At 38.5% G+C, this 18,540-nt stretch overlaps 1 protein-coding gene across 2 annotated transcripts in view; it reads right to left on the bottom strand.

Moving 5' to 3' along the window:
- Positions 1-18,261, bottom strand: part of CLCN3 (chloride voltage-gated channel 3) — a 100,142-nt gene extending 81,881 nt beyond the window's left edge. The window contains exons 1-2 of one of the 2 annotated variants that reach the window (XM_032298647.1): positions 17,719-18,261; positions 3,179-3,354 (exon numbers count right to left, since the gene is read on the bottom strand). In XM_032298647.1, coding sequence (XP_032154538.1) covers positions 3,179-3,338 — 160 coding nt within the window. In that variant the 5' untranslated portion in view covers positions 3,339-3,354; positions 17,719-18,261. The remainder of the gene's footprint in view (positions 1-3,178; positions 3,355-17,718) is intronic. The other variant, XM_032298649.1, reaches the window with a different exon arrangement.
- Between the last annotated feature and the right edge of the window lie 279 nt (positions 18,262-18,540).

Raw genomic sequence — 18,540 nt, 5'->3', positions numbered from 1 at the left:
CTTGTTTGCATATTAATATGCCTAATTTCCAAGAAGGAATCATAATTGTCCTAACCAATCAGTAATCTCATTCCCCTTTGCCAGTTACCAGTCTTGGGGTGGGCATGTGACCCAGTTATGGCCAGTGACACAAAAGGAAGTCTACTGAGAAGCTTCTAGAAAATTATCCTCTCTGATAAAAGAGCAACGCAAGTAGATCCTTTTTGTGCCCTTGCCCCATCCATCCTTACTGCTTGGCACTCTCTCCTAGTAAAGACCAGGAATAAAGACATCACCAGCACTTGATGGCAGTATGGAAAGACAGAAGGAGTCAGCTCCTCCTATGTCTTTCTACTTCCTGGAGTTAATTTCCTGCCTCACCTAAAGGGCTAAAGAGCTATTTAAACACAGAAGAAAATGGATATGCTATTAATTTCACCTGATGTTTCAAATGATGAATATATGTTTGTTTATAATTTTGTCATTAAAATTAGAAAAAAAATCTGTGATGAAGAGAGCAAATGACCAGTAACAGCAAAATATTGTATTTTAAACCAGTAAATATCCAAGGGAGCTAGACCTTGAAGTGTCAAGGTACTGAAAAGAAGTGAAATAAAGAAAGGTAAAACCCAACAGTCTTAATCACTTTTATTCTTGAGCCATTTCCTGGTGAGAAAATGGTGAGGAAGCAGAGAGGGATAAAAAGAGGTAAAGTATTCTGAAGTCCCTGCATTTTCCATGAAGTGGCAAAAGTACTAATGCCTAGAACCAATAAATCAAAGATACGTGTAATAATCTCTAGGGTAGCCTACTGAACAAAGAATAGGGGAATGTATAAAAAGGTGTTGAAGGTAACAGAAATAAAGGGAGAGGAAAAACTAGATATGACCAACAGAAGGCAAACAGAGGATGGTCCGAAACCAAACATATTGGTGATTATGTTAAATGCAAACAGACTATGAATCAATAAAAAACAGACAAATTTAAAAATCAAAATCAAAAATCAAAACTCATATATATGCTGGGCATTGGCATTTGGATAAAACAAATACTTCAGTGTAACACAGTAGGACGTCCAGAAACAGACCTACAAAAATATAGCCACTTGATATATGACAAAGACGTCACAAAAATAAAACTTCTAGAAGAAAATAGCAGAATATCTTTGTGACCTTGAGGTATGGGAAGACTTGTTAAACAGAACAAAGAAACACTAAAAGTAAAGGTAAAGAAAAAGGTTTTTTGGTGGTGGTGGTGGTGCTGTTTGTTTTTTGAGACAGGGTTTTGCTCTGGTGCCTAGCAGGAGTGCAGTGGTGCAATCATGGCTCACTGCTGTCTCAAACTGCTGGGCTCAAGCCATCCTCCAGCTTCAGCCCCAGTAGCTAGGACTACAGGCACATGCCACAGCACCGAACTAATTTTTTTTTTCTTTTGCATTTTTATTGTAGAGACAGAGTCTTGCTTTGGTGCCCAGGCTGGTCTCAAACTCCAGGCCACAAACAATCCTCCCGCCCCAGCCTTCCAAAGTGCTGGGATTGCAGGCATGAGTGACTGAGACCGGCTTAGAATTTAAAAAAAAGAGTAGCTGGATTTCATTAGAATCGATGATATCTTCACCAGAAGATTCCTTTAAGAGAGTAAAAAGACATACCACAGAATGAGAGATAACTGCAATACTGTACATGTACATGAGAAAAGATTCATAATCAGAATGCATAACGAACAGGGAAAAGGACTAAAAAGGACTAAAAAACAGGGAAAAGGACTAAAAAGGTGCTTTAAAAGAAGCAATCTGAAAAGCCAATAAACACACAAAAAGGCATTTAAACTTTTTAAACTCATAAATCATCAAGTAAATATAAATTAAATCATCAAGTAAATATAAATTAAACCAAAATGAGAGACTACTGCAACCTACAGTAGAATAGCCAAATTTTTTAAAACTGATACCATGTATTGGTGAAGATGTGGAGTAACTACAAATCTCACACATTGCTAGTAGAAATGTAAATGCTATATCCACTTTCAAAATATCTTTGTATATGGTAATTGACCAAAAAAAAAAAAAAAAAAAAAAAGCAGCTGGGTACAGTGGCTCATGCCTGTAATCCCAGCACTTTGGGAGGCTCAGGTGGGTTGATCACCTGAGGTTAGGAGTTCGAGACCAGCCAAGCCTATCTCCGCTAAAAATACAAAATTTAGCCAAGAGTGATGGCAGGCGCCTGTAATCCCAGCTACTCAGGAGACTGAAGCAGGAGAATCACTTGAACCCAGGAGGTGGAGGTTGCAGTGAGCTGAGATTGTGCCATTGCACTCCAGCCTGGGCAACAGAGCCAGACTCCATCTCAAAAAAAAAAAGAAAAAAGAAAAGGAAGTATCACTGACAGTATCTGATAATGCTGAGACACACATACTCTATGATCTAAGCATTCCATTCTGTGATATAAATCATACAGAATTGTGTACATAATGTGCACTAAGACACACGCATATGAAAATTCATAGTGGTACTGTTAGCAACAGCCAAAAATCTGAAAAAAAAAAAAAATAATAAACAACAACAACAACAACAAACAATATCGACATAGAAAAATAAATTGAAGTATGTTTACACAATGGGATCCTATACCAACTATGAAAATAAGTTAACTATTGCTACACACAACAATATAAACAATCTCAAAATGTAAAAGCCAGACATAAAAGAGTATACAGTATGAATTCCTTGTAAATAAAGTTTAAATACTCGCAAAACTAATCCAGATAGAAATCAAAATAATATTGAAAGTGAAGGTGAAACAAGGAAAAATTCTGGAAATACTGGTAATGTTTTATTTCCTGATTAAAGAATAGTTATATAATAATGTTCACTTTGTAGAAATTCATCAATTTCCACACTATGATTTGATAATTGTACACTTCTCTGTATTACATTATATTTAAAAGCTAACCCATTTAAATGTAGTTTTCTTTGGGGTGATGAGAATGTTTGGAACTAGATAGAAATGACAGTTGCACAACACTGTGAATGTGCTAAATGCCACTCAATTATACACTTTACAATGGTTAAGTTCATGTTATGTAAATTTTACCCCCCAAAATTTTAAGTTACTGAAAAATTCAACCTCAGTAAAATAGTGTATATGTTTACTAGTGGATATTCATGAATACAGACATTAGGTTGTCATGCTGAACTTACCAACGGCGGTGTCACCATCTAATAAATTGTCATCTTCAGATGTTTGAAAGTCCATAATAACACCTGCTCCATCTAAAAGTTCCTCATCACTACTTGCGCTTGTTATACTGTTGTAGCTGTTTCTATAGTAGCCTCTATGGAACAGCTGCTCAGACTCCATTTAGCTGTCGGATTATCTGTGGGGGAGGAGGGAGAGGGGAAAAAGTAGTTTTAACATTTTTCAAACATACAATAAAAATCACCCAGTTTAACATCACAAAAGGAAAGTTGCTAAAAAATATTAAGTGTATTCATTGTAACAATAGCTACCTTTATTAAGTATTTTCGGGTGATGTAATAATTTTATTCTCATTATACAGCTGTAAAACAGAATGAAGAATTCCTCCAAGTAGATCTGCAATTTTTAAGTTGAAAAATGTAAAATATATTTACATTTTTGCTTGTATATGCATAGGCTGTCTCAGGAGAGATTTCCAGGTAAGTTGCCCACAGGGTAGGGAACAAGATGGCTGAAGTACAAGGTTTGAAAGACAGACTGCCCCTTTTGAATATTTTAGCAGGTATAAGTACAACAGAAAAAACACTACAGACTGGGCACAGTGGCTCACGCCTGTAATCCCAGCACTTTGGGAGTCTGAGGCGGGTGGATCACAAGGTCAGGAGTTCGAGACCAGCTTGGCCAACATAGTGAAACCCCTTCTCCACTAACAATACAAAAATTAGCTGGGCATGGTAGCACAAACCTGTAGTGCCCAGCTACTCAGGAGGCTGAGGCCAGAGAATCGCTTGAACCTGGGAGGCAGAGTTTGCAGTGAGCCAAGATGGCTTAAGAATCATTTAATTTTGATGTATCAAAGCATGTATGCTAAGATTTTTTGAACAACACAGACACTTTGTTTTTATTTCTTTACAGAATAGAAGGGCTTAATACATGTGATAACATTTCAGTGAACATTAGCTAGAAGCTATACAGCACTGAGAAATCTATCTAAAATCATTAAACCTTTCTATATATTAAGACTTCAATTAGCAAGTTCCAATATATCTCTTCCATTTTATCCCTAAAAGTCCCTCAAAAACCATAAGTGATAACTGGAAATTCACTATTTCTGTTAAAAAAATTAATTTCATAACACCTTTGAGACACCTAGCCTGCAGATCATTCTTTATAACACAAACATGCAACTCTGCTCCAAATAAACCATCCTCAGGCCTGCATGGGTTGCTATTTCTATAAATTGGGTAACTTAAGAAAAAAAAAAAAAAACTATTCCACTTATTTTCCCAGAAACCTATAGATCTGTACTATCTGATGCAGCAGGTAGCAGCTACATATGGCTGTTGAGCCACTGAAACATGGCTGGTCCAAACTGAAATGTGCTCTAAGTGTAAAATACCTACCAGATTTCTAAGACTTACTATTTAAAAAGGATGTCAAATATTTGACTAGAAATTTTATATTGATTCCATGTTGAAATATTTTAGACCTATTGGGTTAAATATATTTAAAATGAATCTCACCACTTTATTTTTACTCTTTTAATGTGGCTACTAAAAAATTAAGAATTACCTATGTGGTTTGCATTTGCAGCACTAATGTTTTTATTGAACAGCACTATTGTAAAATGTTCAAATTTCCATAGTAACATAAAAGGAAACATAACAGAAGAAAATATGAACACTAGTGTTAAATATTTTTAGGTTCTAAACCCAATTCCCAGGCTTGGACACAAGAGACTCTTCAGACCCTAACACAGCAGCTGACATTTTACATATTAAAAAAAAAATGCAAAGTCACCTTTTCCATTTTAATTGCCAAAAAATATACTTATAACCATTTCAAAACATTGTAATACATAGTAACTTGTAAATATATTCTTGCAAAATTATAAAAATCAGAGATAAGTTGGGTGTGGTGGCACATATCTGTAGTTCCAGCACCTTAGGAGGCTGAGGTGGGTGGATTGCTTGAAGTCAAGAGCTCAAGACCAGCCTGGCCAACTTTGAAACTCCACCTCTGTTAAAAATACAAAGATTAAGCAGGCGTGGTAGCCACCCCAGCTGAGGCTACTAGGGAGGCTGAGGCACGAGAATCGCTTGAACCCGAGAGGCAGAGGTTGCAGTGCGCAGAGATTGTGCCACTGTGCTCCAGCCTGGGCAACAGAATGAGACTCTGTCTCAAAAAACAAAACAAAACAAAATTAAACTATGAAAACTGCCAGGGATAAGGCCTCATTTACCATAATAAATTCCTAAATTATCTATGTGCAATTATCTTGCTTCCCTGGAATCTGATGATACTGCAGTCAGCAGTTGTTTTTTTCAAAAAGTAAGTTTGATTATAATCTCTCTCCATTCCATGTATTAATATCTTTTAATCATTTTCTATCACCCTTAAGAGACAAACTCTTTAATATAGCAGAAAAAGCCCCATGCAGCCCAGCCACTGCTAGTTCCTGAGCTTCCTTTTACAGTATATACTTCTTGAAGTACTCTAGTCTCATTAATCTCCTTTCAATCTCTCAGGCCTACGAAGCTCCTTCCTGACTCCTGCCCCAAGGCCTTTGTTGCTCCCTCTGCCTGGATCATATCCTCTCCTCTTCATCCAACTCGCTCTCTTAATATTTTATTGAAGATTTTTACATCTGTGTTCATCAGGGACACTGACATGTAGTTTTCCTTTTTCATTGTATCTCTGCCAAGTTTTGGTATCAGGGTGAAGCTGGCCTCTAAGAACGAGTTAAGGAGGAGTCCCTCCTGTTTGATTTTTTGGAATTGTTTCAGTAGAATTGGTACCAGTTTTCTCTGTACATCTGACAGAATCCAGCTATGAATACATCTGGTCCAGGGTTTTTCTGGTTGATAGGTTTTTTATTACTGATTCTATTTTGGAACTCAATATTGGTCTGTTCAGGGTTTCAATTTCGTCTTGATTTAATCTTAGGAGGTTGTTTGTTTCTAGAATTTATCCATTTCCTCTAGATTTTCTAGTTTGTGTTTACAGAGGTATCTTCATTATAGTCTCTGGGGATCTTTTGTATTTCTGTGGGATTGGTTGTAATGTCACCTTTGTTGTTTCTGATTGTGTGGTTATTTGGATCTTCTCTCTGTTAATCTAGCATCTAACAAAGGTCTAATACCTACAATCTACAAGAAACAAACAGTTCAACAAGCAGAAAACAAACATCATTAAAAAGTAGGCAAGGACATGAACAGATACTTCTCAAAGTAAGATATACAACTGGCCAACAAGCATATAAAAAAATGCTCAACATCAGTAATCATTAGAGAAACGCAAATCAAAACCACAATGGGACACCACCTTACACCAGTCAGAATGGCTATTATTAAAAAGCCAAAAAACAATAGATGCTGGCAAGGTTATACAATGCTTATACACTGGCAGTGAGAATGTAAATGAGTTCAGCCCCTGTGGAAAGCAGTTTGGAGATTTCTCAAAGAACTTAAAACAGAAATACCATTTGACCCAGCAATGCCATTACTGGGTAAATACCCAAAAGAAAACAAATTGTTCTACATAAAAGACATGCGCTTATATGTTCATCGCAGCACTACTCACAATAGCAAAAACACAGAATCAACCTAGGTGCTCATCAACAGTGCACTAAAGAAAATATGGTACAGGCTAGGCTCAATGGCTTATGCCTGTAATCCCAGCACTCTGGGAGGCTGAGGCGGGTGGATCACCTGAGGTCAGGAGTTCAAGACCTACCTGGCCAACATGGTGAAACCCTGTCTCTACCAAAAAAACTACAAAAATTAGTTGGGCATGATGCTGGGTGCTTGTAATCCCAGCTACTCAGGTGGCTGAGGCAGGAGAATCGCTTGAACCCAGAAGGTGGAGTTTGCAGTGAGGCAAGATCGTGGCACTGCACTCTAGCCTGGGCAACAGAACGAGACTGTCTTAACCAAAGGAAAAAAAAAAAAAAAGAAAGAAAATATAGAACATATATATCATGGAACATTACACAGCCATAAAAAGAATAAAATCATGTCCTTTGCAGCAACAAGGATGCTGCTGGTGGCCATTATCTTAAGTGAATTAACACAGTAAGAGAAAACCAAATACTGCATATTCTCATTTTAAGTTAGAGCTACACATCAGGTACTCACAGACATATAGATGGCAACAACAGTCACTGAGGACTACCAGAGGAAGGAAGGGAGAGAAGGAAGGGAAGGGAGCAACTGTACCCCAAACATCAGCATCATGCAATATACCCATGTAATAAATCTGCATATCTAAAATAAAAGTTGAAATTATAAAAATAAAAAAGAATCAACTCTCTTACTCATTATTAAGGTTTTACATCAAGTACCTTTTTATTTAACAAACCCTTATCCAGAACTTACTCTATGCTAAGCAGAATCTTAAGCACTTCACAAATGCACTCATTTAATATTCATATTAAATATACGACAACCTTAAAGTATAGTTGCTATCCTTACTTAAAATGAGGAAATGAGGCACAAAGCATGTAAATAACTTGGCCAAAGTCATGCAGTTAGTATGGAAAGCCTCCCTGAACTACTTGCTAACTGGATCAAATTTTCTCATTATTAGTTCTTATAGCTCTCTTTTGCAGCACTTATCACACTTGAATATTGAACTTATTTCTGTGATTATTTAATATCTGTCTTCCATTGTACAGTGTGTCATGAGGTCTTTCAATTTTTGCTCAACACTGCATTCACAATGGTTAGCGAAATATGTGTCACATTAGGCCAGGCACAGTGGTTCAATGGCTGTCATCCCAGTACTTGAGGAGGCCTAAAAGGGCGGATCACCTGAGGTCAGGAGTTCGAGACCAGCCTGGCTAACATGGTGAAACCTCTACTAAAAATAGAAAAATTAACCGGGTGTGGTGGTGCATGCCTGTAATCCCAGCTACTTGGGAGGCCAAGGCAGGAGAATCACTTGAACCCAGGAGGCAGAGGTCACAGTGAGCCAAGACTGCACCACTGCACTTCAGCCTGGGTGAATAAGCAAGACTCACCTCAAAAAAAAAAAAAAAAAAAAAAGCATCACATTAGGTGTTCAACTTTTTTTCTTAAATTTTGAGATAACTGTAGTTCTACGTGTAGTTATGATAAATAATACAGAAAAAAATCCTGTATAACCTTTACCCAGTTTCCATTAATGGAACCATCTTGCAAAACTATAGTACAATATCACGATCAAGATACATTGATACAGTCAAGATACACAACATTCCATCACCACAGGTATCTCTCCTGTTACCCTTTTATAGCCATCCCTTCTTAATCCCTAGCAACCCACAGTGATTTCCACTTCAATAATTTTGCCGTTTCAAGAATGTTACATAAATGATGTTACTTTTAGGGATTAACTCTTTGTTCTCAGCACAATTCTCTGAAGAGTCACCAAGGGTGTTATATGTTGTCAATAGTTCCTTCCTTTTTATCGTAGAAGCCTATGATAACAGACATGTCATTCACCCACTGAAGAATATCTGCCTTGTTTCTGTGTTCTGGTAACTAGGAATAAAGCTGCTACAAATATACAAGAACAGGTTTTCACAAAATGAATAGTCTTCATTTTTGTGCTAAACACCAAAGAGTACAATAGTTGGGTCATAGAGCAGTCACATATTTGGTTTTTAAAGAAACTGCCAAATTGTTTTCCAGAGTGGCTGTGCCATTTTACATTTTTACCAACCATGTACGAGTGATCCAATTTCTTGACATCATTGACAGCATTTGGTGTTGTCACTATTTCTTATTTTAGCTATTCTGATAGATGAATGGTAGTATCTTGTTGCTTTAATTTGCACCTTCCTAATGGGTAATGATGTCGGACATTTTTTATGTGCTCATTTACTATATGTGTAGTTCTCTTCAGTGAAATGACTATTTATGTCTTTTGTCCATTTGCTAACTGGACTGCTTTCATTCTGTTGCATGTTAAGGGTTCTTTATACACTATAGATACTAGCTATTTGTCAGTTGTGTTGTCTGCAAATATTTTCTACCCTCTGTAGTTTATCTTTTCATCTTTTTAACAGGGTCTGTAACAGAGCAAAAATATTTAATTTTGATGAAGTTGAATTTATCAATTTTTCCTTTAAGGAGAGTTCTTTTGGTGGCAAGTCAAAAAACATTTGCCTAACCTTACCTCCCCAAAATTTTCTTTTTTCCCTGAAGCTTTATACTTTAATATTTTTATATTTCAGCCTGTAATCCATTTTGAGTTAATTTTTGTATATGTAAAGTATGAGACATAGGTTGAGGTTCCTTTTTTGGGAGTGGGGGACAGTGTATAGATGTCTAATTGCTCCAGTACTAACTCTTGAAAAAGTTATCTACCTCCATTGAATAGTTTTGTGCTTTTGACAAAAATTAGGCATATCTATGTGTATCTATTTCAGAGTTCTCTGTTCTGTTCCACTGTTCCTCTGTTCCGTGTCTATATCTCTGCCCACACCACACAGTCTTGATAACTGTAGCTACATAATAAGTCTTGAAATCGTGTAGATTGATTTTTCACACCTGATTCTTCTTTATCATTGCCTTTCATGTAAATTTTAGAATACTCTTGTCCACATCTTAAAAAGATCTTGTTGGGTTAATTACACTGTATGAATAAATAACAAGTATATAAGAAATGAATAGTACATACCTTCCTTGATGTTGTAAAAGAGCTAAAATTCAACAAGACCTAAATAAATATTTGCCCCAAAAGTGCCTGTCCTCCTACTTTTCCTATCTCGGTTTTCAGAATCACCATTTATCTAGTAGCCAAAGCTAGTTTTCAGAGTCATTTATTAATGTATTCGATAATCATTTCCAGTGCACCTGGCATGTACCATGCACCAAGCCAGGCTCCAGGGTAATGAGTAAGATCTGGTTCCTATTCCTAAGGCAGTGAAGGGGACGGTCATAAATATCGACAGTATGGTATGATACACATCACAGGAGAGGTATATACAAGGTAGTTGAGAAACCTGAGAAAAGTAAGCAAGCTGGCTGGCAAAGAGTCTGTGAGCACTTAATAGAGGGAAGGTTTTAGCAGAATATTGAATTAGGATAAATTAGGATAAATTAATTGGAGTATGAGGTGAAAAGTCAATACAGGCACACGAAAAAAAAGTATGTGCAACAGCACAGAAGAATCATAGTAAAACCTGCTTGAGTAGCTTATATAAGAGGTAAAGGACTAGAGAGCAGCTACAGAAGTGAACACAGGCCAGATCGTGAAAGGGAGGAGATCATGTGTCATGCTAAGAAACATACTCATCTATACACGGGGAAACCATGAAGAACTTTAAATAGAGAAACCACATGATCAGACATTAATTTTAGCAAGCCAACACCAGCAGCAGTGTGAAAGGCAGATAAGAAGAGTAAGAGACTGAAGCACTACAGATAGAGGAGTTGGAGATGAGACTAGACATCTGACAATACTAAACATAAGATAGTAAGGGCTAAGTGTGGCATGATACATATTGGTTTTCATCCATGGTTCGTGGATGAAAGTCCCGATAGCTCTTATTACATTCTTTTTTTTTTTGAATATTAAATCTAATGTTATGTGAGTAGAGGCAGGATTTTGATATGTTGGCCAGGCCGGTCTCGAACTCCTGGCCTCAAGTGATCCGCCCACCTTGGCCTCCCAAAGTGATGGGATTACCAATGTAAGCCACTGCGCCCGGCCTTATTACAGTCTTTTGTTATAATGTTGAGGGACATTAAACCTCAGAAAACAGAATCTCTTCTCTCTTGCTGACCTCTTCCTGCCCTCCTTTCCGCCAGCCCCAGCCAGGATTCTTATCTTCCACAGTCTTTCTTACTGTGGTTCATAAGACCTTCACTTCAGAAGGGAGCTTGCCCCAGACCCTGGAAGAAGGAACGCTGCACAGACAGGCAGAAGAATTTGAACAGACAGGTCTTGCTGGGTTTCCCCACTGGCTGTATTAGCATTGTTACGTCATACCCTTTTTGTCCAATCCACATTTCTACAAGGTTGCCAACTGCGCGTATGTAATAAAGCCTCCATAAAAACCCAAAAGCACTGGCTTCACAGAGCTTCCGGAGAGCTGAACATTCGGAGGTTCCCGGAAGGTGGCGCGCCAAGGGGAGGAATGGAAGGTCCATGATCTTTCCCTCATACCTCCCGATATGCATCTGTTCATCTGTATCCTTTGAATAATATCCTTTATAATAAACCGGTTAAGTGTTTCTCTGACTTCTGTGAGCTGCTCTGGCACATTAATTGAACTCAAGGATGTAAGGAGGGGGTTCATGGGATCCCCAATTTATAGCCAGTGTATCAGAAGCACAGGCAAAATCAAAATAACCTGGGGCTTGCGATTAGCACTAGAATCGCAAAAGACCCAACCTGTAGTATCTGACACTACCTCCAGGTACACACAGTGTTGGAACTGGGGGGCACCCAGCTGATATCTGCTGCAGAACTGATTGGTTGGTTGCTGTGGGGGGAGAAACCCTCACGTATCTGGTCACATAAGTCTTCTGTGTTACTTGTCGTGTTGAGTGAGAGAATAAAAAAATACTTTGGGCCGGGCGCAGTGGCTCAAGCCTGTCATCCCAGCACTTTGGGAGGCTGAGGTGGGTGGATCACGAAGTCAGGAATTCAGTCTGACCAACATAGTGAAACCTCGTCTCTACTAAAAATTCAAAAATTACCCGGGTGTAGTGGCGCACACCTGTTATCCTAGCTACTTAGGAGGCTGAGGCAGGAGAGCTGCTTGAACCTGGGAGGCAGAGGTTGCAGTGAGATGAGATCACGCCACTGCACTCCAGCCTGGGGGACAGAGTGCAGTGTCTGTTTTTTTTTTTTTCCGTCTCAGAAAAAAAAAAAAAAACACGCTTTGGCTGTTACTCTACCCTGCTCAATGAGACACAGCAATATTGAGAAGCAGAGAGAGTTTGAAGAAATATTTAAGAAGATCCGGTAATAAGATAGAGGGAATGGTAAAGAAGCAGCTAAGATATCCACTAAGGTTCCAACTTGATTAACTGAAAACAGTTGGCAGAAACAAATTTCAGTCTCCTACAACTCATAGGATTCAAGACCAGAGTGTTCTTTCCAACTTTAGGATACACCCAGGCTTTAGTTTCTATTCCAGGTCAGACTATAAAGGTTACCTTCAGTACACTGACCTGAGCCCCAAAACTGCAAACACCAGAAGCAGTACACCACCAGAATTTGGGGAGGCGAGCAAAAACAGGAAATCCATGGAAATGGATGGTGAAAGGATCCCCAGCCTGAGATACACACACTAATTTTTCATGGTTCCCAACAAAGTTTTGTCTTTCCCATTAAGGAGACTGACTAGGTGCGGTTGAGGATCACATCTAAGTCCCAAAGGTGTGTCAGTCAACTATCTGTCTGTTAAGCTAAAAAGAAAAGTAGATATAATCTGGGTGACAAAAGAAAAAGATTCTCAATGTCAGCAACTGGAGAGATGGAACAAAAGTCTCAAGAGCAACAGGGCACAGAAGTGAAAATCTAAGCTAGCCATTTGTATGTATAGAGCATTTTCATACAAAATTATAAAAACTGCTAAGTACTAGTCACAGATTAAAACATAAAAAGGAATTTTAACGTAACATTCATTTGCTAATGTTTATAGAATAGCTAACAATGTACCAGAAATTATAATAAATATAAACACAGTTTTTATTGTATTAATGCCATTACATTTGTATAGGCCCTACAGCTTTCAGTAGAGTTCAGCATAAATTACATTATATATTGTCTTCAAGAGGGATGCTGTAATAGCTTCCTAAAAATCAGTATATATCCCAGCCCAGTTCAGTGGCCCATGCCTGTAATCCCAACACTTTAGATGTCGAGGTGGAGAGATCACTTGAGGTCAGGAGTTTGAGACCAGTCCAGCCAACAGGAAACCCTGTCTCTACTAAAAATACAAAAATTGGCCCAGCGTGGTGCTCACGCCTGTAATCCAGCACTTTGCGAGGCCAGAGTGAGCAGATCACCTGAGGTCAGGAGTTTGAGATGAACCTAGCCAACATGGTAAAACTTTTGTCTCTACAAAAAAGACATGGTAAAACCTGTCTCTACTAAAAAGCCAGGAGTGGTGGTGCACGTCTGTAATCCCAGCTACTCCAGAAGCTGAGGCAAGAGAATCACTTGAACCCAGGAGGCAGAGGTTGCAGTGAGCCAAGATTTCACCACTATACTCCAGATGGGGTGACAGAGACTCTGTCTCCAAAAAGGAAAAAGGCACAACTATACCACAGAAATTAAGTGTGGTTTACTGATCACATTAGCACTGGGCAAGGTTCAATTTAAATCAAGTTTTCAAAGTTCTGAAAGTGAAATCAACATACCTAATCCTTGCTACACTGATCTAATTTTAAACTGATTTTATACAATTACTTTTCTTTATTTGGATACAGTGATTCATCTTCTGCATTTATGCATATATTAGAGATACTCTTTTTTTTTTTTTTTTTTGAGACAGAGTCTTACTTTGTCGCCCAGGCCTGAGTGCAGTCACATAATCTTGACTCACTACAACCTCCACCTCTCAGGTTCAAGGGATTCTCCTGCCTTAGCCTCCCAAGTAGCTGGGATTACAGGCACCTGCCACGATGCTCTGCTAATTTTTGTATTTTTAGTAAAGACGGGATTTTATACCATGTTGGTCAGGCTGGTCTCAAACTTCCAACCTCAGGTGACCTGCTCACCTCGACCTCCCAAAGTGCTGGGATTACAGGCGTGACCCACTGCACCGGTGATATTAGAGATACCTAAAAGGATCTATGATACATTAGAGTCACTGATTTCTATCAGAAAAGTAGGGATAATTATGAGTATTATTATGAGTATTATTTTGGTACTATACACAATTAAAAATGAAAAAATTATGTTTTATGTAGAGATATGTTTGGGCAAATTATTAAACCCAGCTACTTCCATAAACCATATGAAGTATCACAATAAAAGACATATGCGATGGGACTTATTTTTTAGAAAGGGCAAAAGAGCAAGATTAGATGAAGAAAAGGGGGGAAAGTGTTTAATTTGACCCACAGGGTATTAAAACAAGAAATTTATTTTAATACAAATTGTCAACACATACAAAATAAGATAATAATAAAACTAGTTTTTCACAAAATATTATTACTTGATAATTTATCCTTATTGTCCATTCAGTTACCTGCATGTCAAAATTGTTGTGCCTTATTTTTCTTAAAAAATGCAATAAGTGAATAATCTACTGAGGGAAATAGCTCTCTGAAGAAAATGTCTTAGACCTACAAAATCTTTTCACATCATGCAAAAGTTAAATGCTATTATTCACAATAGCCGACATATGGAAACAACCTAAGTGTCGATCCAGTGATGAATGGATAAAGAAAATGTGGTATAGATACAGAATGGAACACTATACAGCCTTTAAAAGGAAGAAAATTGGCCGGGCGCGGTGGCTCAAGCCTGTAATCCCAGCACTTTGGGAGGCCGAGGCGGGTGGATCACGAGGTCAAGAGATCAAGACCATCCTGGTCAACATGGTGAAACCCCGTCTCTACTACAAATACAAAAATTCAACTGGGCATGGTGGCGTGTGCCTGTAATCCCAGCTACTCAGGAGGCTGAGGCAGGAGAATTGCCTGAACCCAGGAGGCGGAGGTTGCGGTGAGCCGAGATCGCGGCATTGCACTCCAGCCTGGGTAACAAGAGCGAAACTCCGTCTCAAAAAAAAAAAAAATAAATAAAAGGAAGAAAATTATGTCATTTTCAACAACATAGATTAACCTGGAGGACATTATGCTAAGTGAAATAAACCAGACACAAAAAAACCAAATACTACATGATCTCACATATATGTAAAATCTTTTAAAAAAAAGCCAAGCTCAGGGAGGCAGAGAGCAGAATGGCAGTCTACAGAGGCTGCAGAGAGTGGGGAAATAGGAAAGGAGAGAGGTCAGTCAAAGGATACAAAGTTTCAGTTACAGGAGTAATTTTTAGAGATCTATTGCACACCATAGTGACTATAGTTAATAATAATGTACTATATACCTCAAAATTGCTAAGAGTTAATTTTAAATGTTCTCACCACAAATGACAAGTAGGTGGTATGATGGCTATGTTAATTTGCTTGATTTAATCTTTCCACAATATATACTTTTATCAAAACATAACATTGTACCCCATAAGTATATATCCCATCACATTATACCCCATATATTAGTATTTGTCAATTAAAAATAAATAAAAACAGACCAAAAAACCCAAATTCCTCAGAGGCAGCGGGTATAAACGCTAAACGATTTTGAAAGGACAAAGGAATAAACACACATACAAATATAACACTCATAACGAGGAAGAAAGATAAAACAATAAACCAATAATACGTTGCTGTGGAAGACAGAAACTTTGAAAACTAAATAGTCATTATTTTAAAAGATAGAAACTATTCAATTAGATCCCACAAGAAATAGCAATAAATACATTTATTTAACTTGGTTCCAGTCAAATGTGCAGATCAAATCTCTCCAGATTTCAGCAATGAAAGTGAGGCAGTGAGGTTCATTCTCCATTTTAAGCTTTACTGAAGATTTATCTTTAAGAATCAAAAGGAATCACAGCTACAATGTTTATGTACAGATGTGAATGTATATATTTTAAAAATTTAAAAGTTTATTAGACTAGCAAGATTATGAGTATCCTTTTAAAAACACTGTTTCCCAGACTTTCTGTAATTTTACGTTGCTTTTATAATTGAACCTACACGACTTGTCTCTTATGGTTTTTCTCTAGTATTTTGACTATTCTAAATTGCAATATGGTGCAGCATCAAGCAGGAGCTCTGAAATCATACTCCCAGGCTTCAGTCTCAGTTCTGACAGCCACTGTTGGGCGGGATAAATTTTCTGTGCTTCAGTTTCTATGAATGTAAACGGGATTAGTGAAAGTACCTAATTCGTCGGGTTGGGGTGAAAATTGAGATAATTCACAAAAATTATTTGGAAAAGAACCTGAAACCATAGAATGCATTCAATAAATATTAACACTTATTATAAAATATCATACATTTTAGATCCCTGCTGACAAGTTTGACTACCAAACTAAGTTGGAAGTTCTACAAAGCAGTGATAGTGGCCAAACCCCACAGGATGCTGCTTTGATATAGGACCCACCACAGAGATCAAATCTGGCTTCCTGAGCCTTTTGAAAATTATTACCAACATGTCACAACAGGAAATGCAAAGCCTACCAGTAACATGATCTGGAAAACAGCCAATTTACTAACACAAACCCATAACATCAACAAATCTGGCCCCTGAACCACATCTAACCAAAAGTAGCTGACATATTTACATTCTTAATGAGCTATGTATGATTGATAACACATGCTAAAGCACAATTTCCAAGTAAAGACGGAGGTACTATACATTCATATCGACTTCTTAAAATAATTTAACTCATCATTCAAGCAAAGCAGCAAAGTTTATGAGGTGGTGGGGGGAGTAAAAGGTGGGAAGAGTATGCAATTTGTGATGAATTCTGCCAACAGTGACTGTCTTTATTGACTAGAAGCCATACGGGCATATTCAATTTGAGAATTTATCTGTAGGTCACACACACGGTTTTTAAAGCCATACTATATAACAAGTCACTAGTAGCAGCAGCACCTTTTAAGATGAAAGTCAACAATATATACATAAGCACTTTAACGCCCACAGCTACTCTTGAACTGAACAAATACTATTTGGTAGTGACTCACAAAGACATGCAGAATTGACTGATAGCTATTTCCATACTGACCTCATCAAAAAAAAAATCTTCTAAATTAACTATTTAAAGATGAAAGTAAAAGCGCTTCTGGAAAGATTCAATGATTATACAAGCCACAATGATGCTACAGTAACTGAATGGCATAGCTCAAAAAGTTTATGTTTGTAAATCAGAACTTATGAATTATATATCTATGTGAAAGTTATGGTCACTGTTGCTTCAATTCCAAAAACAGGAATTTCTTTCCAAAGGAAACAGAAATCTCAGTCTCTAATATGCACGACATATGTAATTATCTTCTATGTGCTCCAGTTTTAAAATGCCATACAAATAAAGCATACCACATGCAAAGTTAATTTCTGAGATTCTAAGGCAGTTTCTGATGATTTAAGATCAAACCACAAATATTATACACACACACAAAATATTTTACATACACATATATCTAAAGATAGAAAAACAATATTATTTTTAAATTGGGGAAAATTTAGCGAAAGTAAAACCCACTCTTCTAAGTTTAATCTTTTCCTGGAACCCATTTCCATTCTATTCAGAGGTCCTTCGACGGTTACTGAAGCAGATGTGTGAAATTTTAAAGAATGTCCGAGGGTATACACCGGATCAGGATGGGTATGCACCCCGATTCATGAAGTACCTTTCAACATCGTATGGGTACATTGTAAGAGAAACAACGATGGCCTCACAGTTGACCCAAAATCTGTAAACCTGAGAGCTGACGAATCTTCGCTCATACAATGCAACTCACCTCGCAGCTCAGAGACATAGCAAAATCGGTGGCTGTTTTCTGCGCTGCCTTTGGATTCTGCATCTGTTTCAAACCTAAAACCTAGCTACCCTGGGAGCTCCACCTGGAGATAGCTTGACACAACGAAAACTATCGCGATTTAAAAGATACCTGACGTTTTCTACTGCAGAGGTTACGGAAATTTTGCCAGGTGGGACTTTTATTGTCCTCCTTCAAACACGGGAGCAACATGAAGTTAAACCCTCTCGCTTTGGAGGTCCCTGGAGTCAACCTGCTTCTGCCCACAATTAAAAATAAAAATCTCCAACCTCACTTCCCCTTAAGACTAAAACTGAATCCATGCTCTAACTCGGGAGTAAAGTAGGATGGCTTTCAACCCACCACACCCTCCTCACTCATTATTCCGGGCCGCGGGCGAACTAGGACACTGGGAAAAGGGCTGCAGGTTCCGGACCGCACCGGCCCTGACCCGCAGAAAGGGAAGAGAAGCTGCAAGAGTCAGGAGTCCGACAGGTACGTCCCCGGCGTCGACGCGTGACGCCACCGCGTTGACGTGAACGGCCGTTCAGCGTCAGGCCGTCCCAGCACCTCCTCCTCCGACGAGTCTTTGAGCCGCGTCGGCGCCTATTGGGCAGCGTGAGAACCGTGGGCGGGCCGGGGCTGGGTCACGAGGAGGAGGAGCGGGGCCAGTAGCCTCATTCTGAGGGCCGCGCGGGCTGCAAACCCTTTCTTTAGCGATTAGCTCACGTCAGTCATGCATTCCTGTTTGCCTGGCCCGTGACCTCGTGCTAGGCGGCCGCCTTGTGGGAGGTGTTTCGGTGA

Source organism: Sapajus apella, unplaced genomic scaffold (genome assembly GCF_009761245.1).
Source record: "Sapajus apella isolate SASKATOON/1434 unplaced genomic scaffold, GSC_monkey_1.0 scaffold39, whole genome shotgun sequence".
Lineage (NCBI taxonomy): Eukaryota > Metazoa > Chordata > Mammalia > Primates > Cebidae > Sapajus > Sapajus apella.
This window is presented reverse-complemented; position numbering and strand designations above follow the sequence as displayed.